The sequence below is a fragment of the Neodiprion lecontei genome, chromosome 6 (genome assembly GCF_021901455.1).
Source record: "Neodiprion lecontei isolate iyNeoLeco1 chromosome 6, iyNeoLeco1.1, whole genome shotgun sequence".
Classification (NCBI taxonomy): domain Eukaryota; kingdom Metazoa; phylum Arthropoda; class Insecta; order Hymenoptera; family Diprionidae; genus Neodiprion; species Neodiprion lecontei.
The window spans coordinates 22,767,222-22,792,427 of record NC_060265.1 but is presented as its reverse complement, the minus strand read 5'-3'; the positions used below and the strand labels follow the sequence as shown (position 1 = coordinate 22,792,427).

Sequence of the window (25,206 nt, the reverse complement as noted above, 5' to 3'; positions counted from 1 at the left end):
TGATAAATATCAGAAACAGACTCTGAAATTCATACACCAGTGATTAGAAAACGGACGATAATTCTTTCGCCGAGTGAAATTTAAGAGCTTGCAATTCAGCCCAATCCGTTATCGTACAATTTGATCTTTTCTCGGTTTCAGGCTAGCCTCAGTCTACCAGGGTCTCCCTTCAATCTGAGAAGAGGAAGCCGAGGGAGTCATCAGTTCACGATACGAAACGGCCGAGGAAGATTCGTCGGCCCTCCAGGCGGGGACCGGAAGCCCCTCGTTCTGTCGACGTACCTCGACGCCCAGGAACATCTGCCCTACGCCGATGACTCGAACGCCGTAACGCCGATGTCCGAAGAAAATGGCACCATCGTTGTTCCCGTGTACTACGCAAGCCTCGGCTCCCGACACTCGTCCTACACGTCGCACGCCTCCAGGTTATCCTACACCTCCCACGGGGATCTCCTCGGGGGTATCGCTGGGGCCGGGAAGCCGATGACCAAGGAAAGCCGTCTCAGGAGTAGGTCGGCCAGGCCTCCTTCGGGGAACGGTCACGTTAATGACCAGAACCATAAACACTTTTACGTAAGTATTACAGTCGCAATGGTGATACGTTGGCGAAGTAGGCTGCGTAAGGATACTTTTCACTCACATATTGTCTGTGTGTTTTTTTTTATTCTGACTTACCGCGAATCTTTTGCTTGGAATTTCCGTTTCTTCTTGATGTTGTTTCAGGAGGGAGACATGGAAGATCCAATGGGAAAAGTAAAGCAACAGGACAATCCGTTTATCGAACCTTCTCAACAGCACGCCGTTGTCGATATGAAAGGTGATGTTTTCCAACTGCGTTTCAAATCCGTAGAGATTATTTTCTCCTCATTGGTCAAACTTTAATTAATGACTGGTTATTGGAATTTTTCAATGTAAAACCAACTCGCGGAATTTGGTTTTTGAGTTTATGGGTTCCTGTTACAGATGTTATGGTTCTGAGCGATATCATAGAACAGGCTGCGGGACGGCAGAGCAAAGCTTCGGATCATGGAGGTAATCTTTTGCTTTTTCAATTTTACGTTATTCGTCCTAGTTCGGTGTAAATTTTTTATACGATTTATCGTTAGCGTCACTATTTGGCATATGCCTTTGACAGTTTGTACCTACCTGAGTACTATGTTGTACTATATGCTTATGTGCGTATAGTATGAATGAGTATTTGGTATCCATGTAACATACACACTTCATTACCCACAATTCATATATTGTATATTACTTATATATTATTGTACCTACTGTTTTTGAAATATTTCAACTCGCACCCATGTCAATTTGAAATTTGTTTGCTACACAACCCAGAATTGTCATGCTTCAATTCTTGCATATGTTTTTTGTACCATAACTACATTGTCACACCTTTTCTATGGTTTTTCACATTTCAATCCCATGGTATTTTCGTTTAATTTAGTCTTTGATTTTTTTGTTTTTTTTTGCATTTCTATCGTCGCTATAGTAACATACCGGTATATGACGCGCAAAGGGAGTGTTACGGTACATAATGTTTTGATTTCTTAGCCGAGTATGAAAAATTCATTACACATAGCAATGTTTGGCTGTTTACCGTTCGAATTGATAATTATTGAAATTAAGATTTTCGCTAGAATTGATGTAAAACGTTGAGAGTTTTTAGTAAATTGTCAAAATGGTTTCCTCACTTATATTATCAATATTATACGTGATAGCTGTTTTAATTTGCCTGGGTAGTCGATAAATACTATCATATACACGTGCAGAAATCGGTGTTGATAATATATGTATATGTATTTTTCATTACTTGTTTTTGTAATCCGTAAGTATGTGTGTGTGTGGAGTAGATTGTAGAATTTTTGGGGAAAAAGAGTTTTTTTCTTGCGGAGAAGGAAATTATTTTCATCATTTCTTCATGTCGCATGTTTTTCTTTTTTGATAAACCTGCCCAATTCTTGATTGATGAGTTTTTCTACTTTTTCTTTCCCTATTTTTAGGCGATTTTTGCACTAAACTCTTTAGCACTTTGGATATGCACCCGCACATTCTGTACATGAGAAAATTTTTGTTCCTAGTAACTGAATTGCACGTGTTATAGGATGATGGAGATGCATGTCGCAATGCACATAGAGTATAATTTTTGTTATGCATTTGTGTTTCATTGCACTAGTTGCGTTAACGCAAAAATGTATTCGTATATGGAACTAGTATTAGGACCCTATGAATGTGGATGAAAAAGTACTTCTTGCATGTTTAGAATCGATGACTGTTGTTATGACACACTAGTTGACTTGGTGAAAGGGGAAATGATTTACTGGTATACTTACGCTGTGTCGTGTTGAGAGAATCGCGGGATTTTGTTTAACGCCAATCAGATTTCGTATACCAGGAAAGATCTCCGATGGTAGATTGGCTGTTTGATAATAGTCGGTGATAGAAAAAAAAATCACGATATATGCATAGCAATGTCATTGTATAAAGCCCCGCTATCACTTGGAATAGTACCGATGACTTGAAACGTTGTATGCCTAATAAATAAATAGATTGCTTACGCCAAAGAACAATCGCACCGTTTCTTATGCTGATTATAGGAAATCTCTGAGCAAGAGCACTTTATAATTGTGTTAATACAAAATAATACACCTTTTATTGGTATATTAATTTTACGCTGTACTTATTAGCGTTATGATATTTACTTCTAACGAAGTCACGAGTCCGCTCGGGGGTTGTGGGAGGCTGAAACGCTTACGTTATTGGCAGCGCTTCATTTTATGCGACATTATACAAAAGTGCGATCTTGTGACAATATTGAAAAATAAATCCACCTCCCGACGTGGACTTGGCTTAACTATTCGGAATTAACACTCGTAGAGCACAAGGTTGATGACAAACCAACATTTCTGGCAATAAGTAAATCGGTAAATAATTTGTTCGTATCTTACATACGCCCGTATACTATTATAATCGTAGATTCTCCCGCAATAAATAGACAGTCAATAGGTATAACGTAGATGACACAAAAGGTTTGGTGATAGGTATTAAATGTCTCACAATGCTTAAACAGTTTATCGCCACTTCATTAGGTGTGCTTCCAGACATTTTGGTTTTCGTACGAAACGCACAATGGCTAGATTATTCAGAGTACCAGAATCATGCATGAACTTTGACTATCCTTAATCGTCTCGAGATACTTCTACAAGCATCATTGTCGTTTCGTCGTCGGATGAACGGTCAGAATTCGTTGCTTAAGAATACTCTCCGTAAGCCGGAATTTTCAACAAACATCGGAGTTTGAGATTAACATTATGATATAGATCGAAATTGGAAGAAATAAGTTAAACTCAGAAGCTATGCGCGTCTTCTGATCGTTCTCCATCATTGTCAACAGCCCCCTGGCTTTCCGGTGTTAAGAATTCCGACTCCAAATCTCCTTAAAAAAAGAAATGAAAACAAAAAAACTCTTTCCCCAAAAAAGAGTGGTGGCAAATGAAGTTACTAACACGTGGTTCAGTTTCGATCTATTACTTTCCGACAGAGGACGACGAAGAAGGTCCTGCATTCAAGGAAAAATTATTGGCTCTATGCCTTCGTGGCATAGACATATTTTGTGTCTGGGATTGCTGTTGGGTTTGGCTAAAGTTTCAAGAGTTTGTCGCACTGGTCGTCTTCGATCCTTTCGTGGAGCTTTTCATCACGCTCTGTATCGTAGTCAACACACTCTTCATGGCCTTGGATCATCACGCCATGGACCCGGATATGGATAGGGTACTGAAGTCCGGAAATTACGTGAGTAAAAAAAAAAAAAAAAAAATTGAGAGATGGGGCCGAAATAACTTCCCTCATTTTCGAGTGGCGTCAAATTATCACGTACAGGTACTATCTTCGCGCGCTGTCATTGATCGGCATCTTTTCTCTTTCCAGTTCTTCACAACCACCTTTGGCATCGAAGCAACCATGAAGCTGATCGCGATGAGCCCCAAGTATTACTTTCAGGAAGGGTGGAACATTTTCGACTTTATCATCGTGGCCCTGTCGCTGTTGGAGTTGGGTCTCGAGGGCGTTCAAGGATTGTCGGTGTTGCGTTCCTTCCGACTGGTGGGTGTCGATGATAAAAAGAACCGAGAAGAAAAAAAAAACTCACACTCTCTGACGAGAACGACACTTTATGTCACTTGTACACGTAATTTTTCAGCTGAGAGTCTTCAAGCTGGCAAAGTCTTGGCCTACGTTGAATCTGCTTATCTCCATCATGGGCAGAACGGTGGGTGCCTTGGGTAACCTGACCTTTGTCTTGTGCATTATCATCTTCATATTCGCCGTGATGGGCATGCAATTGTTCGGTAAAAATTACACCGACAACGTCGACCGATTCCCGGACGGAGATCTTCCTCGATGGAACTTCACCGACTTCATGCACTCCTTCATGATTGTATTTCGCGTGCTTTGCGGAGAATGGATCGAGTCTATGTGGGATTGTATGCTGGTTGGAGACGTATCCTGTATACCTTTCTTCCTGGCGACGGTGGTCATTGGTAACTTGGTCGTAAGTGTGTTTGTCATTCCTGTTAGTTGTTGTTGTTTGCATTTACACCGTAGTATCATTATCATGACTCATGACTTGCCTCGGTAACGAGAAGTAATATTTTTATGAAACATCCGTATGAAATGTTGACCAAAAAATAGGTTCTCAACCTCTTCTTGGCCTTGCTCTTGAGCAACTTTGGTTCGTCGAATCTATCGGCACCTACGGCAGACAACGATACGAATAAAATCGCTGAAGCTATCGACAGGATAGCACGATTCATACAATGGGTGAAGAGAAGTCTGTTTAACCTGTTTAAAATGATGCGAGCCAAGTTCACCAATCAGATATCCGATCAGGCGCCAGGTGAGGGACCGTCCAACAGTTGGAAAGAAGGTTTATATCCAATCAGATCGCTTGCTGTGTGCGCTGTTGTAGTCCGTCTCGCTGTCTTGGCTCCAATTTTTCTTTCATGTGGTCTTTTCAAGTTCTTTTCCAAGTATACCTGCCAACCGGAGGAGCATTTCGAAGCGGTACCACTTTGTAAACTATACGGTTTTAAGGAGTTGTTACGAACTTCTTTCATGCGCGAGGATTGAAAATTAATTTTTTCCACTAGTAAAACATCTTGTTGGCAGGTCTTTACTCTTTTCGTATTATTTTGCGTTTTTCGTATCACGTTCGTAAATCAAAGGGAATAAAATGAGAATGAAAAATAAACGATAAAACGAAAGTACACGGTATTTTTTATTTTTTTTTTGGATAAAATTTTGGCTAGTTGCTAGTCGCTTTTATAAGTTGGATTTGAAGTGGATATGACCGATATAAGCTAGATAAAGTTGAAAAATTACCCATCGTTATCAGTTGTTAATTTAACTAATATTATTGTTTGTCCATTTATTTAAATTCTTATTCAGTTTATTTCACTGTGTAGTGGCGTTCACTTTGAGTACCTATATGGTATTTCGAATTGACAGAATTCCATAGGTTAATTCAGTTGCATGCATTGTGAACAAAATTTAATTTACCGTTTGGCAATGCAGTGAGAGTAAAATTCGATCAATGATAGAATTGCAATTATTAAGACAAGAACTCACTGCCGAATGTTATCTGGCGTTTGAATATTTTATCTTGACAAGAAATTAAGAGATTTGAAGTTGACTAAAAGAGGTAGAAGAGTATTGGAATTGTGTAAAGAAAAATTAGTCGTTATTAAATAATCGAAAAAGGTTTTGTGGTTTAAGTGATGTCCGGACGTTTTTATACCGCTAATAAAAAAGGATGTGGAATTCTGGGTGACTGTGCAGATGGAATCGATCGCGATGGAGATTTAGATCTAGCTGATGGTGAGCTAGATGGCTACAGAGATAAGAAAAATGCTAAAGATCTTAACAATCAACTAGAAGTGGCTATTGGCGACGGCATGGAATTCACCATCCATGGTGAGGATGAAATCGCGGAAGTTCTTCTCTTTCGCATACCTTTACTGTCTAGTGTTTATCGGGGAAAGAAATCATATTTATTTTTATACACCTTCGACGTAACTGCGTTAACATTTCTGTTAGTAAAAACCTGAAGCGAAGAATCGTCAGGAAGTTAAGATGATTGATCACAGATTTCGTATCCGAGTCTAAAACCATCGTGATATTAGTCGATCAATCTTCGAAGTCCTCCCGATTCTTCGTCTCTGGAATTACAAGTTTCAACAGTTCATCACCTGCACCGTGACTGGTCAATGTCTTCAACGAGCACTAAATGTGTCTGGATGTTTCGTGGCGTAGACTTAGTCGCGTTGCACAATGTCATTAATTTTATGGATATTTCCGTTTCCAAAGGAGACCTGAAAAACAAATTGAAAAAGGGAAAACTGTGTATGAACAATACGAAGGCGATCGGTAACTCAATAAATCATCACGACAATAGAATGGAACACGAGTACCTGAATCATCACGAGGAAGACACGATAAGGTCGGTACCAATGGACACGTTCATAAGTAGTCAGAAACTCTTGTTCCAAAGATGCGGAGTGTAAAAAATACCAAATTTCTTTTACAGTCATAAATCGTACGGTAGTCACAATAATCGTCCGTTCAAGGACGAGAGTCACAAAGGAAGTGTCGATTCGTTAGACGGCGAAGAGAAGAAAGACGCGAGCAAGGAAGATCTCGATCAGGAAGGTTCGTTACTAGGTATTGACAGAAGCTCACGATTCATTAATCCTCTTCCCCGTATCCGCTGATCCTTCAGGACCCATTCAGCCGTACAATAGCGTTGAGATTTTTATCGTCTTCGGCAGGTCATCGTGCAAATCAATGTGATTTAACGTCCACTTAGTCCTACCAAGTTCCTCACGGTTGAATTTACATAAATATCGATTCTTCGACAGATCTAGAGGAAGACGGTGAAGAAGGCGAAGAGGAGCTGCACGGAATTATCCGGACTGACGAGGAGATAATCGAAGCCGACTATCCTGCTGACTGCTGCCCGGATAATTGTTACAAAAAGTTTCCGTTCCTGGCGGGTGATGACGACGCTCCTTTCTGGCAAGGATGGGCCAATTTGCGGCTGAAGACTTTCCAATTGATAGAAAACAAGTATTTCGAGACGGCCGTTATCACGATGATTCTGCTCAGCAGTTTGGCTCTGGTAATATTTACTTAGTTGAGTGTGGCGCGAAGTTGGGTCGATGAAAGGAATTTGAAATTCACTCGAGCACGTCTATTTTCGTCCATCGACAGGCGTTGGAAGACGTCCATCTTTCGTCCAGACCGATTCTTCAGGATATACTGTACTACATGGATCGAATATTCACCGTAATTTTCTTCATCGAGATGTTGATAAAATGGCTCGCCCTGGGATTCAAAAAGTACTTCACTAACGCGTGGTGCTGGCTTGATTTCATCATCGTCATGGTAAGAGATTCAGCAGTGATAAATAATACCGTTGTTCGTTGACGTGTCGAGACGCTGTGAAAGAATATCTGAGAAACGAATAAAACCGTCAATGTCGAGAGAATATAAAACCGACGTCAGAGGCCGAGATCAATCTCGGCTTTATCCGTGAAAAATAAAACTCGTCTTTAAAGCTCGTAAAGCTTGTGCACAAATAGTTTACCAGCGGGGAAAATTTATTCTTTCACCGTTTCATCCTGTCTTTATACATATATAGATCAACAATATTTCCCTCCAGATAAAATGTCACTGGCATACATTTTTCTGTTCCTATACTTACACTGTCTTTTAGCAAGTATATATTTCCAGATAATATTCCAGCTCTACGGTAGGCGATACAGATGCGATAACTCGAATAACTCAACGATTCCTTATCATAATTCCTGAATCAGTTCGAAGACTTTGCGATAGTCCAAACCATCCGCGAATTATACTCAATTTCCGCAATGAATTTTTTCAACTTTCGACGCACTATTGCAAAAGTTTCGAACTGATAATCCCATGGTTGTGTCGTTACAGCAACCAGAATAATGTGTCAGGGGCGAACGTCAACTCGAGGTTGATCGTTCAATCGCATACGGTCATTTCTTGATATACCTATACCTAAGTGTGTGGGCAACGTATATGCGTATGTATATACATATATATGTACATACATATGTATATATACACATGTATATTAAAATGTATAACGTATGAGTTAATGACGATAGCTATCACTGATCAACTTGGGAGCAATCTGGGCTGGTGCGGCAGACATTCCGGCGTTCCGCTCAATGCGAACACTTCGGGCATTGAGACCTCTCCGAGCAGTCTCTCGTTGGGAGGGAATGAGAGTAAGTCATCGGTACAACGAGGATTGAAAATATCCAACCGGTTCCCGCGCTCCGGTTTCATCCAAATTCCAACTTGATCCCAAACACCGCAGATCGAACGACAAATAACAATTACTCAAGTCTGACGTTCAATTCTACGCTGCGTATATGTTTCATCATCCTTAAATAACGATGAGAACGATAATAATAACAATAACGCTGATAATCATCAGGATAACATCCGCATATTCTTGCAGTAAAATATAGCTCTTTCCTTTAACGGATCTCAATCTCAAGGCTAAACGAGGTTCTAAGCTTGATTGTGGTGCTTGATTAACAGTTAACTGCCGCTTACCAAATTTCTCGGAGAAAATCAGAAACTTATTAAAAAGAAACTTGTCGGGTGGTAACGATGACGCGTTTATCTATAATTAATCAATGAACTAGCGATGTGCCACGTAGAATTGTCGGTCGTAAAGATCTGTAAGCAAACTTGGCTTTAGCTTATCCCCATTATTGAGATCCCCAGCTACACTGTAGCATACCGTGGTGTGCTTAATTATGGCGTGCGGCGGCACACTGACGTCCAAATTCAATCTACTTGGTGTCTGCACTGGTACTGGAGTCTTTGTCGTACTAAGCTATGCCGTGTACGCCTTTTTCTATATACAAATTTTCATATCAAATAATTGTTGTGCTCCGTGAAAGTATGCTTTGTATGTAACGTACAAGCTCCCTGAGTGTCTTTACTTAGCCTTCCTTATTACATAACCAACGCCCGCCGATGACGGATAGAAAACAATACATAAAAATTAAATCTTCAAATTTTCTCACAGCCGATATTATCGCTCGATCTGAAAATTATCATACACGTTACGCGTTGTATAGACATTTCAAAAATCTTTCATCTCCGTCGCATTTATCTGTTTGCGGTTGGCGTCGGTCTGCGTTTCCACGGTACGCGGATCTCTTGATACTAACAATTTTTCACCAAATCTTTCTCGCGATTAACAGTGACCTGTGTTTCAATTTAATTCAATTTGTATACCACGTTCTTACGAGAGTGAAAAATAAAACGGCGGTTTCGTTTGGTAAATTTGTACCGCTTAACGTGGAAGTTTCGCAGTGGTTTCGAAATGTTTAGTCTGTTTCAGGATGGAGCCGATTGTTCGTTGTCTTTTGAATAAAAAAAAAACACTCTGTACATTTCTGTCTCTCGTCTGTTATATATGTGTATATACATATAAACATACATTTATGCATATGGTTATATACATGTATACATATATATAATCGTTTCCTGATTGTTGCTGCTGCTACACTGTCATTTTCTGTATTCTATACTTACTAATTTTCTACAGTTTGGTGACCCTGACACCGCTATACCTCTAGAGTTTTGACTAAAATCAGACATTTAAATATTTAATATAACCATCAACAATTATGAAGATAATAACGATAATTATTATGACAATAAATCTGAAGTAAAGGAAATTAGGAAACCAGCCTATCTACTCATACATTATACCGATAGCATAACCGCCGCCGGGTTCGTCCGCTTCGTCCGCTTCGTCGTCGCCCCGTGTGATGAAAAAATTGATATCTCACCGCCGATCGTCTGTGCAACTGTTTTACTTGTTATAATTGTTCCTGTTACTGTTGTTAATAATTGATGAGTTAATAATTTGGGTGATGAAGGATGAAAAGAAAAAAAGAAATGAAGGAAAGAAAATAGAAGTAAAAAAATTGAATGAAACGTAAAATTACGAGGACGTGAAATACCGAACGAACTTTAGTTCTGACTTCTGCGTAGCTTCTACCTTGCTATGACTGTTTCTCGCCTGCAGGTCTCCCTCATTAACTTCGTAGCGTCGCTCTGTGGCGCAGGGGGAATTCAAGCCTTCAAAACAATGCGGACCCTAAGAGCCCTAAGACCGCTCAGGGCGATGTCTAGAATGCAGGGGATGCGGGTATGTAGCGTGCGAAGCGTCTCAGCTGACCTTGTCCAAGTCTCTTTTCTCACCCGTCACGTATATTGTTGATAAATAGTTTCCGACGTTCCTTTTTGATGTCATCTCTATTGCCGTAGTGATATATATATTATCATTCATTTTGTCGCATATTATAGTTTACATATTATATATATATATATAATATATATAATATATATATAGATTAGCGCCCCTAGGGCGAAAGCTACGTTTACATTTAATATCGTTATGGCACAACGCTGGGCACCTTCGAGTATACTTCGCTTCGATTTCAGTGGCATCTTCATCGATGAATATGAGTCTTGCGGTTCGTCACATTTTCAAAGTTATGCTTCAAAGCTGTCCAGCGTTTTTTGTATTTTGTCAAGTATATTTACATGCAAAGCTTGCGAGCGACGATGATGTTGCACTAAAAATCATTATTCGTATCGCGTATTCGATTTTGTTCAGACCGACATTGCAGTTTCTCAATGAAACTATTCGCGCACCGATCTGATTAATAATTTTCTCGTCAAACGCAAGCTGGCCGATGAAAATACAATAATTATGTAACAATGAGAATGAATGCATTACATACGTACATAGCTTAAGACAAATAGACGATATATCGCAATATACACACACGCACATAAAACACGTTTCATCTGCGTCATTGAAGAATTTCGAAGAGAAGATCAACAACAACAAAAACTGCAAAAAATTCAAACATGCAATAATCACAGAGTTTCGCAAACTGATCAATAGCAGCCGATGAGATCTCATTTTATTTTTCTGTTCAAACCTTATTCGAATAGATTCATGCTCAGGTACCCGAAATATGACATAGTGATAATAAGGTCGCTGAGACATTTGATTTAAGAATCACGTTCATGCCCAACCCCGACACGTCAAGCCCTTTTTACTGTAAAACTCGCCGTTTAACCGCATGACACACTGGCTTTTATACTTCAAATCTATCTGAGATTCTCTATTATGTCGCATGATACTTTCTGCTTGCATTTAGTGGGCCTTAGCATTGCTTGAAGTGAATGTGTCTTGTTTGTACATGTTCGTAATCTCGGGAGAGTTTTTTTTTATGTATATCAGAGACAGGAGCTTGAGCAACGAGAAGTTGTTTGCTATAAAAACAACGGTGTCAGTTGTTATTGTTGAGTATTCAAAAGCTGTTGTTTTATTTCTTGTTTAATTCGAAACAGACAAATGCTTAATTTAAAATTAACGAAGAGAAGAATATTTCTCGTCTGCTTCTTTCGCTCTTGTTAGAGTTTCGGTAATTGTGTCACGTTTTGAGAGCGTAAAAAGTACCAATAAGCAGGCAGATCCATACAAATATAGAGCATTGCTTGTCGCACAATATTTAAGAATAATCAAATCAATTTACCAACCATTCAGCTGAAGGTACGAATGAGATTATACTCGTATTTTATTCAGGCATTGATTTTGAGCCGCGTGAGTATCGCAGAATTGAATTTTCAGCTTTTGATGTATTTTTGCAACATTCTGAATTAGTCTATTGTTTTGCAATATCAAAGAATCGTAGTAACATACACGCGAGAGTTATTCGCAACTTCAGTATTCTTACAAATTTAGCACAAGTCTTTTTCGCGTGGGGTTAGTTACATCTGAGCACAAAAGATTATAGCCGATAGTTTGACACAACGAGATTTGGTTTAATAAAAAAAAAACTGCACGTACATTAGAGGCAATTAGGAAAACACAAATCAGAGCAGCGTAGACCAATAGGGTTGCAGTGCATCTTATAAGTTTTTGAGAATGTCAATTTCGATAATTATTGATCTCAATATATTTGCCGAATTCTTAAATACACCGTGAATTTTCATCCTTCGCGTAACTTGTATTTCGCGAGGAAACGAAAAGAAAAGAAACGAGAACAGAATCGACTCGTTCGATCGATGTTCGAATAGTTAAAATTCGGAATTTATACGAACTGCAAAATGACTATGCCTGAATCTCTCACGTCGTGAAGTCTGAAAATTCATAAAGATATAAATATATATTCAAATCTGATTTGCAACTAGTCCAACGTTAGAATGCATAGCCTGTGTTGGCTTCCAGTCAATCTTTCTAACGAATTGTACCTTGTAGGTGGTTGTAAACGCTCTCGTGCAAGCAATTCCGTCTATCTTCAACGTGTTGCTGGTGTGCCTGATATTCTGGTTGATTTTCGCCATAATGGGGGTTCAGCTATTCGCTGGAAAGTACTTCAAGGTAAGCGTGAACGGTCATCGGCATAAATTGGTCGTAATGTAATTCGTGGGGTGTTTTCAACCTTGACCTTTTGCCTTCCAGTGCGTGGATGCGAACAAAACGACGCTGAGCCACGAGATAATACCAGACAGAAATGCTTGTATAGCTGAAAATTACACCTGGGAAAATTCGCCGATGAATTTTGACCACGTCGGTAAAGCTTACCTGTGCCTTTTCCAGGTGGCAACGTTCAAGGGATGGATACAGATAATGAACGATGCGATCGACTCGAGAGACGTAAGCATTGATAAATTATCGGAAAGAATGCTCGATTTGTCGTAAAAATTGAATCGCTAATCGAATAAATCCACGCTCAGAGAGTAAGGGGGAAACGCGAGTAACAAAAAGTTCTTACGTAAGCGTGATTGTTTATTACAGGTGAATAAACAACCGATTCGCGAGACAAACATCTACATGTATCTCTACTTTGTCTTCTTTATTATATTCGGGTCATTCTTCACTCTGAATTTGTTTATCGGAGTTATCATCGACAACTTTAACGAGCAGAAGAAGAAGGCCGGCGGGTCGTTGGAAATGTTCATGACCGAGGATCAGAAGAAGTATTACAACGCCATGAAGAAAATGGGAAGCAAAAAACCACTCAAGGCTATACCACGACCTAGGGTGAGTGATCGTCACTGAGTCTTGCAAATCGTTCTGTACAAATTCTTCCCGACTTATCAGTGATGTTAGCCGTATACCTCTCGAAGATGGAAAAAAGAGTAACTAATCGTGTATGAAAGTAAAATGTAATTAATTATGTTTCATTAATATTTTGCAGCAAAGTTGCAAGTATTTTTCATCAACTTTCACACCATAGTAGACAGAATTTTTTCCGACTTCCACGTAGCGAATAGATGTATTTATATACCTACAAATAACGGATTTAGACGATACCACGTACCTATATCACGCATATGGCTAAGACACACGTTCCTCGATAGGCAATAATTACCTATGGTTTTTCCCAAATCATTTGGCAATCCTATAGCATATGCTTGTCGCCTCAACGATATCTAGTGCCGAGTAGTATCTACATATACACATATATTATATATATACATGACATCTATTTCGAAGCGAGTTAACGTTTGTTATTTTCTTTTATTTTCAGTGGAGACCTCAAGCGATAGTGTTTGAAATAGTGACGGACAAGAAGTTTGATATGATAATCATGTTGTTCATCGGACTGAACATGTTGACAATGACACTGGATCATTACCAGCAAAGCAAAACATTCAGTGATGTGCTGGATTACCTAAACATGATATTCATAGTGATATTCACCAGCGAGTGTCTGATGAAGATATTCGCCCTTCGTTACCACTATTTCAAGGAGCCGTGGAACCTGTTTGATTTTGTTGTCGTTATATTATCAATATTAGGTAATGTACCGTAATGATAACATCAGTCATATGACCCCAATGAAACTGCTCATATGTCAAATGAACCCTGATCGCTCTTCGCTACGTGCCAATTACACTATATTTTATTACCATACATTGTTACAAGCGATGAAAACTGTTTTTACCTCGCTGTAGGTATATATCGTAGTGCATCCGAGTTTATTGATCGCTAGGATCACCATAGCTAGAGTATGCTACATCTTCATTTATCATGTATCACATTTCCTCTCTCTCTCTCTCTCTCTCTCTCTCTCTCTTGTTCTCTCTCACGCTACACGCAATATTGAAATGATAAAGGACAATAATTCGAGCGCTCAGGGTACCGTTTCACTCGGGTTGCAATGACTGATGGACGCCATTACGCTATGTAGCCTTACATTGATGTCAAATTGATGTTTTTCCCCACTCACCGTATACCCAAATTCATTCCCCCAAAAATCCCGCGTCACTCGTAAACCTTCAATCGACTGCTTCCTGCACTCCTGCGTCTACGAGAGATGTATAAATGTTTGATGTGAAGGGTAACTTATGCGGTACTCTCGTGCATTTTCGAACCTTTGATGCGAGGTGAGGTAAAAAGCTCAGTCGTATGAAAAAGGCCGGGTAAGGCATGGTTGGTTATCCAGTAATAAATTTTCTTCTCTAATACTTTTTATACACAGTATAATTCATGAGCCTAAACTGACACCTCGACAATATTGCCACACAATATTTCCGTTATATAATGCTATCATAGACTAAATAGACTAGCAAAATGGCTCGACGTATTCAACGAATATCATACGATCACTCGGTCAGTCGAATTGACAGAAAACTAGCTCTGAATAAACCGTCCAATTTACGTCGACCCATTGAGTACCTAGCAGCGTACAGAAGTAATTACCTATTTCATTCAAAGCACCGTAGAGGAGAGGCATGATTTTTCTATTAATTAATCATAATCAACCTTAATATTCTACAGAAAATAGGCAAAAACAGAACAGAAGGTATCAAGTACAAAAATGCAAGAGAAATATCAGTTACCAAAGCACAACGCACACACCTCTCCACTTGTCAGTACAAGCAGTGCAATCCGTAGCTCATCGTCCCTTTTTCCCCTGTTATGAAAATAATCGCATCGTGAGAAGTAGCGGCATGCAAAAACTGAAATTTTTAGAGCCGGCCGATCCGCTAACATCCATTTTGCCCGTATTTTCTTAGGTCTGGTACTCAGCGACATAATCGAAAAGTATTTCGTCTCACCGACGTTACTTCGTGTCGTTCGAGTGGCAAAAGTTGGTCGAGTACTTCGTTTGGTCAAGGGAGCCAAGGGCATAAGAACGCTGCTCTTCGCACTTGCCATGTCTCTACCGGCGCTCTTCAACATCTGTTTACTCCTCTTCCTGGTGATGTTCATCTTCGCCATATTCGGAATGTCCTTCTTCATGCACGTCAAGGACAAGAGCGGCCTCGACGACGTCTACAACTTCAAGACGTTCACGCAGTCGATGATACTGTTGTTCCAGGTGAGTGACATCGAAAAAGAATCGCGGAAAAAAAAAAACGAATAAATTACAAATGGCACGGGGAGAAAGCGACGAGTGAACGGACATGCCTTATATCGCTACATCGATTCCAGATGTCTACCTCGGCCGGTTGGGACGGGGTTCTGGACGGTATAATAAACGAGGAGGACTGCCAGGAGCCAAACAACGAGATCGGTTACCCCGGCAACTGCGGCTCGTCGACGATAGGAATAGCGTACCTCCTCTCGTACCTGGTGATAAGTTTCCTGATCGTGATAAACATGTACATCGCCGTTATCCTCGAAAACTACTCCCAAGCGACGGAGGACGTGCAGGAGGGTCTGACCGACGACGACTACGACATGTACTACGAGATATGGCAGCAGTTCGACCCCGACGGTACCCAGTACATAAGATACGAGCAGCTCTCTGACTTCTTGGACGTGCTAGAGCCGCCGTTGCAGATACACAAGCCGAACAAGTACAAGATTGTGTCGATGGATATCCCCATATGTAAGGGCGACCTTATGTTTTGCGTGGACATTCTCGATGCACTCACAAAGGACTTCTTCGCGAGAAAGGGCAATCCTATCGAGGAGACGACCGAGCTCGGCGAGGTGCAAGCAAGACCGGACGAGGCGGGCTACGAGCCCGTCTCTTCGACCTTGTGGCGTCAGCGTGAAGAGTACTGCGCTCGGCTGATCCAGAACGCCTGGCGCAAGCACAAACAGCAAAGGCTCGGGGGGCCGAGCGAGGAGAGCGACGACCCGGACACCGACCCCCGGGGGCGGCAGACGGCTGTCCTCGTGGAGAGCGACGGCTTCGTAACGAAGAACGGGCATCGGGTCGTCATCCACAGCCGTTCGCCCAGCGTCACATCGCGCACGGCGGATGTCTGATCGCGGCCGCGTCCTCCTCCCAATTATTAATTAACACTAATGAATAACACCTCACACGCGTTATATTTATACTATTTAACAGCCTTATAGATGTATAAACATATACATATACACAGCCACACACGCTCGCATTACACGCGCCAACCCATACTCACACACACACACACACACACACATATATCTATATATATATACACACATACACAGATATATGTATATGTACATGTAAAGAAAGAGAAAGAAGAGAAAAAAAGTTCATAAGCATATTATCGATAACTGAAGAAGTGAACAAAGAAACAAAAAACGATATTCAAACGAAGGAAAAAATAATTGAAATAAAGAAAATAAAGTAAAAAATTAATCCTCCAACTAGTTGCCTTTAATCGTCTGCATCGGCCGTCGTCTGCTGCCGTTTGATGAATCGTTCCGATATTATATATATATATATATAATATATATGTATATATATGTGTATATATATATTATGTATTACACGCATGATACCGCGAGCGATATAGAGGATATTGGATGATTCAATAGTGGGAAAAGAATCGCGCGCCGATCGATCGGCGAGAATCTATCGGATAATGTGATCACGCGAATGGGAGAATCGCAACGACGTCCGGAGGTTTTGGAACAACTTCCGATCGACTTCTTCGTTCGTTTCTCGCTTCGCCGTTGAGCCAGCTAATTGATACAACCGAGGATGACTGACGTTGCGATTCCTTTTATAAATAATTTGGACTATCAGCAAATTGCATAAACTTCCCCGAAAGGAATCGTGACCCTGCGTTCTCATTGGCCAAAGTGCATCGTCGATTTTCTCTCGCCGTTTGATTCGGGGCGTACATGAATTATTATACGCCCGGTGCCGCAATTATACGTTGTCAAAAGGATTGTTGCCAACGTCTAACAACAAACGTAACAATGGCCTCCTCCCTCCCGCTGCAGACGAAAATAAAAAAAAAAAAGAAAAAAAGAATGAGAATATTAAAAATAAAAATAAAAATAAATAAATAAATAAGAGAAGAAACAGAGACCCGTTCATAATGATCTACAAGCGCTCGCTATCGCTTGCGATGAAATAATCAACGTACTTGATAACAAATGATGTTAAACCCTGTGTAATATTCGCCTGACTTGGAGCCTTAAATTGTAACTGCGGAGTGTCGAAAAATATTAATTGCAGACAGTGATGCGCCGACGGGAGTAAATTACCCAGTCGAAAGTTGAGGGATCACGATACGTATCCCATTTCCCGATAGTGCAACTCAATTTGGTACATATGCAGCGGCGTTACAAGGGTTATTTCTATCCGACCGAATGATATCCCACTTCATTAAACAGCCTATTATTATAACACACTGCAGCGTTTCGGCTTTTTTTCTAATTGCACTCGTACATATAAATTTACTCGCATATACACTTCTTCTATATACACATATTATATCGTCGTTTATTTTCCAAATTCTTATCTCTCGTTGGTTATTTTTTTTATTTAACTTTTTTTTGTCTTCTTATTGTTATCGATTCTATTTTTCATTTGCGTGTGTGAGTGGAAAGACAAGCGTGACGGTGATGATGATGATAATAATAACAATAGTAATAATAATAATAATAATAATAATAACAGTAATGATAATGATGATAAAAACGAGAAGACCGAGGAACTGATTGATTCGTGAGTGAGTGTGTCACAGGGAGAAGATATAAAGAAGATGTGATGTACAGAGCCGGAAAAGATGACAAGGACAATGGGAGGGGGTGCGAATTTGACGCGCCGAACGAACGTTGGAACAATGAAAAATCAAAGTGCGGACTGAAGGAGGTGTTTGGAGGACGCTGGATGTGGTGCGACAGGATATTAGTAAATTGACGAGTATAAGGATAAATGAATAAATAATAATAAAAACAATAATAATAACATTGTCACCGTTCGCGTGATGTGGGTGCGATTACGCCCCCACAATGGGGGGATGACGTGAGGATGCCGCAAGTTAAATAACTATTTACACGTTTACAAAATAAATTGATTAAACAAGAAAAAAAAAAAAAAAACCAAACTAGAAAAAAAAGCATACAAAAAATTAACAAATAAAAATACGATGAAATACAAAACACACACTAAAACACGTTGTAGGTGGCTTCAGAATAAAATACAATAATGTTAATTAAAATTAAAAAAAAGAATATAAAAAAAAAATTATTATTATTATATAACCAATAACAATCGCCTGCATATAAATAAATTATTAAATACGAAACAAAACCAAAAAAAAAAAAAGAAAACGAAAAAAAAATTATTATTATTATTATTATATACGAGAAAAAGCTTATTTGTTATATAATTGAAGAAGCTTAGAAATAATGAGAGACAGGGAAATTGAGAGAAGAAAATGTTAGTGAGAATATATTGTGTGAAAAAAGATATAGAAAGACAGATATATATTATATATATGTATAAGGATATTGTTTGGAATGAAAACACATCGTAAAGTAATAATATAGTAATTGTCGATGTAAGAAGGTAACATGAAAGGGAATTAAGAGCGACAAAGACACAAAGAGAGAGCTGTAAGAGGGACATTTATTGTATTAAAATTAACTTTCATTATAGTCACGTATAAAAAAAAAAAAAAATACTAAAGCGAGTAACCGACACAAATTTTTAAGAGTACGAAATAACTTAAACGACTCATTCAAATCAACATCATTTAAATTATAATTAATTATACATTAATAATACATTAATAATACATAAATACACACACACACACACACACACAGAAATTCTCTCGTATAAATATAAATTTGTATGTAAAAGTGTCCCATTATATGCGACAGACGACAAGATTCGCTGCGTGTCCCGAAAATATATGACGAGATGAGAAGATGAGAAGTAGCTGAAAGAAGATTCGGGCGAAGAGGAGAAGAGAAAACAATGAAAAATCAAAAATTAAAACATACAAAAAGTTGCGAGACACACCCAAAACTACCGGGGGAAATTTTTATTTTAGACTTAAATCGTACTGTAATAATTGCACGAGTTGGACCCTTGTATTTACACGCATAAGTATTTCAAGGTGGTCCATGTGTACGGTTGCACATGCCTATCCAGGTGCGCAGAGGAAAAACTGAAACCCACACACACACTGACACACAAGCGGAAGGGCCGCGGACGAGAGTCTGGTTCCCGTAGTTAGTGTAGCCCTGTTTTCCCGCAGGACCACACTCTTCACGTCCGAAGTATCCGTTCTCGGTCAGGACTGCCCTCGCCTGCGGCCCAGCATCCTGCAGGACCTGCTGGAATAGTGGAGAATGTAGAGAGAGGAGAAGTATTGCTACTCACACAGACACACACACACACACACACACACACGCAGAAGCGCATAGGCACAGGAGAAAGAAAAGCCTCGTTGAAAGCCCCAGCAGTAAATCGACGGCTGTTGTTGTTGATTTTAAGAGAGAAAAAAAGCAGAGCGTGAAGCTGAAAAATTTGTTTAACGATAAGCTTGAATAAGTCGCGCTCTGGAGGACGAGGCAAATTATACTTACATTCATGGTTTCTTAATGTCGCAATTTAAAGTGATCCTGCAGGTAGAAATGCGCGAGTTGAGGCGCAGGATATTTGTTTACAGCCTCAGCGAGGCGTGTTGAATGACGATTGAATAGGAGAAAAAGGAAAAAACGCGTAGTGACAACCGAGTATGATGGGTTTGAGATATTACGAGTTTCGAATGGTTTAAGCAAAAATGTTCATTAATTTAAGCTATAGAAAGCTCAAAAAAAGGAATCATTGTAAATTACTCGTACAAACTACTAATTACTACTATTGGTGTCGAGTCCGCTTGTCCGTATGTCAAAGTGTTTTAAGCAAAGCCTGCGGTGATTTAATAAAGTAACCACGTACCTATTGCATATGAGGAAAATGTAATTAACGTCAAAGGGATGGAATAAAATGCGGAGGCAGGGGAAATATGGGAAAATTAAATATAGTAAGTTTTCTATACACCGTATAGATTCGGGTACTTTCGTCATCTTGCGTCAAATTTTCATCGCTTCTTTCAATGGGTTTCATCACGCGTTCTTTTCGTACTCGATTATTGAACGTTGCATCAATGACTTATTGATAATGATATATAATATGCATTTAGGCGTGGATCTGAAAATTCGTCCGTTGGAGGTGAGGCCGCACTCGCATCATTTGTCGGTCTTATTAAATTCTTCGCTAAAATTTTTGACAAGACGAGAATTTGTCTCACCAGCTCCGCGTCAGTTAAAGAATCAGCTAAAAAGAAGTGAAAGTGTCATAGTGGCAAAGTAGCTTGATTCAAGCTATAGAAAAATTCAAAGCAGCGAACAAACATTGTTTGAAAAATAATTCACGATTGCACGAATCGCTAACATAATATTCTCGTCGCTTGGTGCGTCAATAAAGTATAGAGTCTTCATATTTGCGTTTGATTTTTAAAAATGTACGGCGCCTTTCGTCGCATTCAACGCAATTGTACACCGAGAGTCGCCGACCTCCGACGAACGAAATAATCGTGATCGGCTTCACTTCTGGGCGAGTGCTTTAAATTGGAAGAAAAATAAAATAAAGAAACAGCCAATTACCTTAGATTTAAATGAATTCTTGTAATTTGTGCAAATAATTCGATAACCGAGATGAATGAAAGCGTTGTCATTTTCACAGTACCTATCTCTTTTATGTCCGGTTACCGTTCCATCCATATTCTAGCATTCAACTTTGTAAAATCGTCTATGACTCCTAGTAGCGAGTCTCCACGAGTAACGAGCAATAAAATTATGCCCGCCGCGTACTCCCTGCATATAATTCTGAGCTGCCGCGGATCCCATCGCATCGCTATGCGTACAATGCTGACGCAAACCTTCAACTATCGCGAAATAAATATTTGGAAAAAATCGTTTAAAAAGATGTAGCAAGTATACCTTCTTGCACGGGTACAACGGAGTGATAAACGACAGAGCATTGCGAGTTCAGACTCGAAAACTACGGTGAAAAAAAAAAAAAAACACAAAAATCAGCGCGTGAAAATATACGTCACATATTATTATGATGTACAAGGCATTTCGGCCTTGAAAGGCAATTTTTGGGTTCACGGGGCGAAATTTGTTATATAAATACATGTGTCATATTTAACGGGATGACCGAACTATAATAACGGTTAAATATTAATTAATATGGCTGCCACGACTGCTGCTGAACTTTCCACAATTTTAAGCACCGTTCCATTTTTTATATATTTCACTAAAGTATTTCGATCAAATTTTTTGCGTGTCATAATGAACTACGATGTGATGTTTTCAAGGGCTTTAAATGTAAGTGTCATTATAAAAAAAAATTCGGCAAAATAATAATGATAACGATAATAATATTAATAGTAGTAGTAGTAGTAGGAGTAGTAATAGTAGTAATAGTGGTAATAGTAATAACAATAATAACAACAATAATAATAATAATCACAAAAAAAATAATATTAATAATAATAATACTAATAGTAATAATAATAATAAAAATAAAAATAATTGCAACAACAAGAACAACAAGAAAAAATATGAATAGCGAAGTTACGTTTAACAGAGATAATAGATGGAGGAAAAAGTGAAAAATCAAATAAATGAGGTTGAATACATGAAAATAAAAAGATCGCGTATAAAGCTGACTCGAGAGAAAGAATATTAAGCCCTACGTTGGAGCCAAGACTTCCCCAGTTTTCCAATGTTCGTGTTCACCATCGTGGGCAATGAATATTAATATTTTCTTTCTTGAATCGCATTATCATGAATACTTATATAAGGACGATACAGAATATGCGTAAATGAGGCTATCGTTAATGCATAGTGTCGCTTCATCTCGGTATTAGAAACTTGTGGTAACATCGATTGGGGGAAGTTTGCGTGTATAAAAGTTAAATAAATTTTTTAACTCACGTTGCCTTTTACGCGACGATATATATTGTACATTGTAAGATATAGTTACGTACATATATACATATACACATATATACATATATGTATATATGTATATGTATTACCCCCTTCTACCCACCCCTGCCACCTCCCCCGACCACCAAAACCCCTCCCCTTAAAAATATATTGCTCGGGAGCAAGTATTGATTGCACCGTCGTACACTTCCCCTGGCAATGTTACTACAATAATAATAATAATAACAATAACAATAACAACAACAACAACAATAATAATAATAACAATAACAATAATAATAATAATAATAATGCCCAAAAGTTGTGCGATGTAAAATATAAAGTATATAATATATTATAATATATTGTAAACCGCAATGCAGAATGAAAAGTAACAAAAAACAAAATTATTCCTTATTACGATACGAGTAGTAAGGGCTTCGTAGGTGCTCAATAAGAAAAAGCTAAAAAAAAAAAAAAAAACAATAATAAATTAAAGCAAAGAAAAACTTGGACCTTTTTCGATTTGACTCGCGAGCAAACCGGGATCATCGATTATCGTATTAGCTAACGGCTTACATTAATCACTACCGTAAAAGTTTATAACGTAAAACGATCCATTGAAATCGTACCGATCGGTCAGTAAATAAGCGAGCAACTGCCATAGCTCAACCTTCGTAGTTTACAAGCTAACACGTGTAAGAATCCACGATTGATTGACCTTAGATGAATCCTGGATTAATACGAGATTATCAATGCTAGTAAAAAGAAAGGGAGAGAAAAAAAAAGCAACGTTGTTACGAAAATAAAAGTTTGTCCATTGCATAGATATTCCGTTATAGATTTAAATCGCTGCAAAGTGCCGTAAGTATCTAAATCTATCTTAAATACTTATTATACGCGAGAATTAAATAACGTGTACGTCATGCGCGAATCAACGCAAAACATTTAGCAAAGCTGAATAAAATATGGCATTGAATGACATTCATTATTCTCACAATTAATAAATATACATACTAAGATGAGTTATTTGCACAATATTATAAATAATAACCATATTTGTTGTTGTTATTACTATCATTATTATTATTACTACTAATTACTACTATGATACTTCTCCGTTTTACTTCACGTTTCTCTTTAGTCGTTATCAGAACTTTTCTCCAATTTCGTTAAACTTCGGTATCTTACGGGCAGCATCAGTTACTTAGAATAATTTCACTTCTTGATTCCGCAATTACGTATTATTGACGTTTCTTGTTATCACCATCTTCTTTTTCAATTTTTACCATACAATTTGCTTTCACACTTACTCCTAAATTTCTTTGCAGACAATTAGTATATCGTTCGGACGTCGCCAAAGGTATTAGTTTCATTATACGCTTATATCAATACCAATTCTTCATTGTTAATTATTACTATAACGGTTACTGTTTACCTTGCATAAAAATCGTCGTCTTTACTATTATTATTATCATTATCATTATCGTTATCATTATTGTTATTATTATTATTATTATTATTGATATTATTACTATTAATATCAATATCATTATTATTATTAACTTGAATCGAGTAATAATGAAATAAAATCGTTGTTAAATAATTAATACCGAAAATGGAGAGAAAAACAAAGTTGAATAAAAGTACGTAAAATATGAGCAAAAACAATAAATGATTTAGCGAGAGAGATTGATATAATATATTATCGGATCAAAATTATTAATTTGTTATTTATTAGTTATAATATCCTTAAATTATAATTATTGTAATTATAAAGTAAATAATTATATAATTACCATAAATAGTTACCTACGATTAACAAGTTGTTACCGCTTTGTTATACACAATATAATTAATATATTAAGAATTATAAAGTAAGCGAATGCATCATTGATTGGTCCTTTACTTAGAGTAATAATGATTGTTAGTTCAATATAATATATCTCTGCTATGTTTTTCTATTTGCTACAATTTCATTTTATTACGAGCGTTTTCGTTTGTCGGTTAGGCTGGTCTGGCCGACGTACACATTTTACAAAAATATTTTCAATAAACGAGAAAGCTTAACACTCCGCTATGTTTATTCTTCTCTTTATCGTCGGCCCACCCGGCGGCTCCAGTTTACATATATAACCCACGTATCTGTCCATCGTCCAAACTATCGTCCATCACACAATTTCGTCGCTCCTTAGTGAACTTAAAACCATTTAAAAAAAATATCCGCATTCATGCTGCACGTTTTCACGTTTCGTTGAGGTGATATTTGTCCTGACTGTCGCTAATCGTCTCGTTGGGATCTGTGATCAGGATCCAAACTCCGTCCTAACGAGATCGCCGGTTCAGTGAAAATTAATTTTTAAACCACTTTTCTTGTTTCTGATTTACTTGGACAACGGTATATCACAGGTTGATAAACCTGGCGATAAATCTCGGGGTGCTCGCGACGATGTCAAGGCTTCGATAATGAATTCGGCTAATGGTAGCTATCATCGATATCACGTGACAGCAGGGGACGATTATTATTCTCTCTTCGTTTTTGCGACATCGAACTTTCCACTTGTCCCGAAAACCACGAATCATAATTGTGTTCCATTTCGAACGATGATCAATTTTTTATTCATTCCTTTTCCATTAAATTCAACGATCCTCCAAACATGTCTTCCCCCAGTGTTGTATGTGAACCGGTCAAATAGATAGGATCTGTATAATTTTTTGTGTACACATGTATGCATTTACATAATTACCGTAATTTTATCGCCACCGTAAAGTTTGTTCAACTATAATATTAGTAGACCAGACCTTGGACGGCGCAAGGCGTATATGTATACCTGTAATGATTACAATGAGCGAAAAGTGTTAAAATGAGAGTTTGATATTGGATTATCAACGGC

The 25,206-nt window shown here is 38.4% G+C and overlaps 1 protein-coding gene across 8 annotated transcripts in view; it reads left to right on the top strand.

The window, feature by feature from the left end:
* The window catches only part of LOC107217122 (sodium channel protein para), a 66,477-nt gene extending 43,637 nt beyond the window's left edge, over window positions 1-22,840 (top strand). Inside the window, exons 13-31 of one of the 8 annotated variants that reach the window (XM_046744309.1) lie at window positions 142-573; window positions 724-817; window positions 964-1,032; window positions 3,518-3,792; window positions 3,928-4,101; window positions 4,199-4,549; window positions 4,690-4,894; window positions 5,836-5,970; window positions 6,364-6,496; window positions 6,584-6,705; window positions 6,915-7,174; window positions 7,267-7,440; window positions 10,142-10,264; window positions 12,392-12,514; window positions 12,596-12,790; window positions 12,932-13,177; window positions 13,668-13,938; window positions 15,160-15,464; window positions 15,578-22,840. In XM_046744309.1, the coding sequence (XP_046600265.1) occupies window positions 142-573; window positions 724-817; window positions 964-1,032; window positions 3,518-3,792; window positions 3,928-4,101; window positions 4,199-4,549; window positions 4,690-4,894; window positions 5,836-5,970; window positions 6,364-6,496; window positions 6,584-6,705; window positions 6,915-7,174; window positions 7,267-7,440; window positions 10,142-10,264; window positions 12,392-12,514; window positions 12,596-12,790; window positions 12,932-13,177; window positions 13,668-13,938; window positions 15,160-15,464; window positions 15,578-16,363 (4,473 nt within the window). In that variant the 3' untranslated portion in view covers window positions 16,364-22,840. Of the gene's footprint in view, window positions 1-141; window positions 574-723; window positions 818-963; window positions 1,033-3,517; window positions 3,793-3,927; window positions 4,102-4,198; window positions 4,550-4,689; window positions 4,925-5,772; window positions 5,971-6,363; window positions 6,497-6,583; window positions 6,718-6,914; window positions 7,175-7,266; window positions 7,441-8,192; window positions 8,316-10,141; window positions 10,265-12,391; window positions 12,515-12,595; window positions 12,791-12,931; window positions 13,178-13,667; window positions 13,939-15,159; window positions 15,465-15,577 lie in introns of all 8 variants that reach the window. The other 7 variants (XM_046744308.1, XM_046744307.1, XM_046744310.1 and 4 more) reach the window with 7 other exon arrangements.
* The last annotated feature ends 2,366 nt before the right edge of the window (window positions 22,841-25,206 follow it).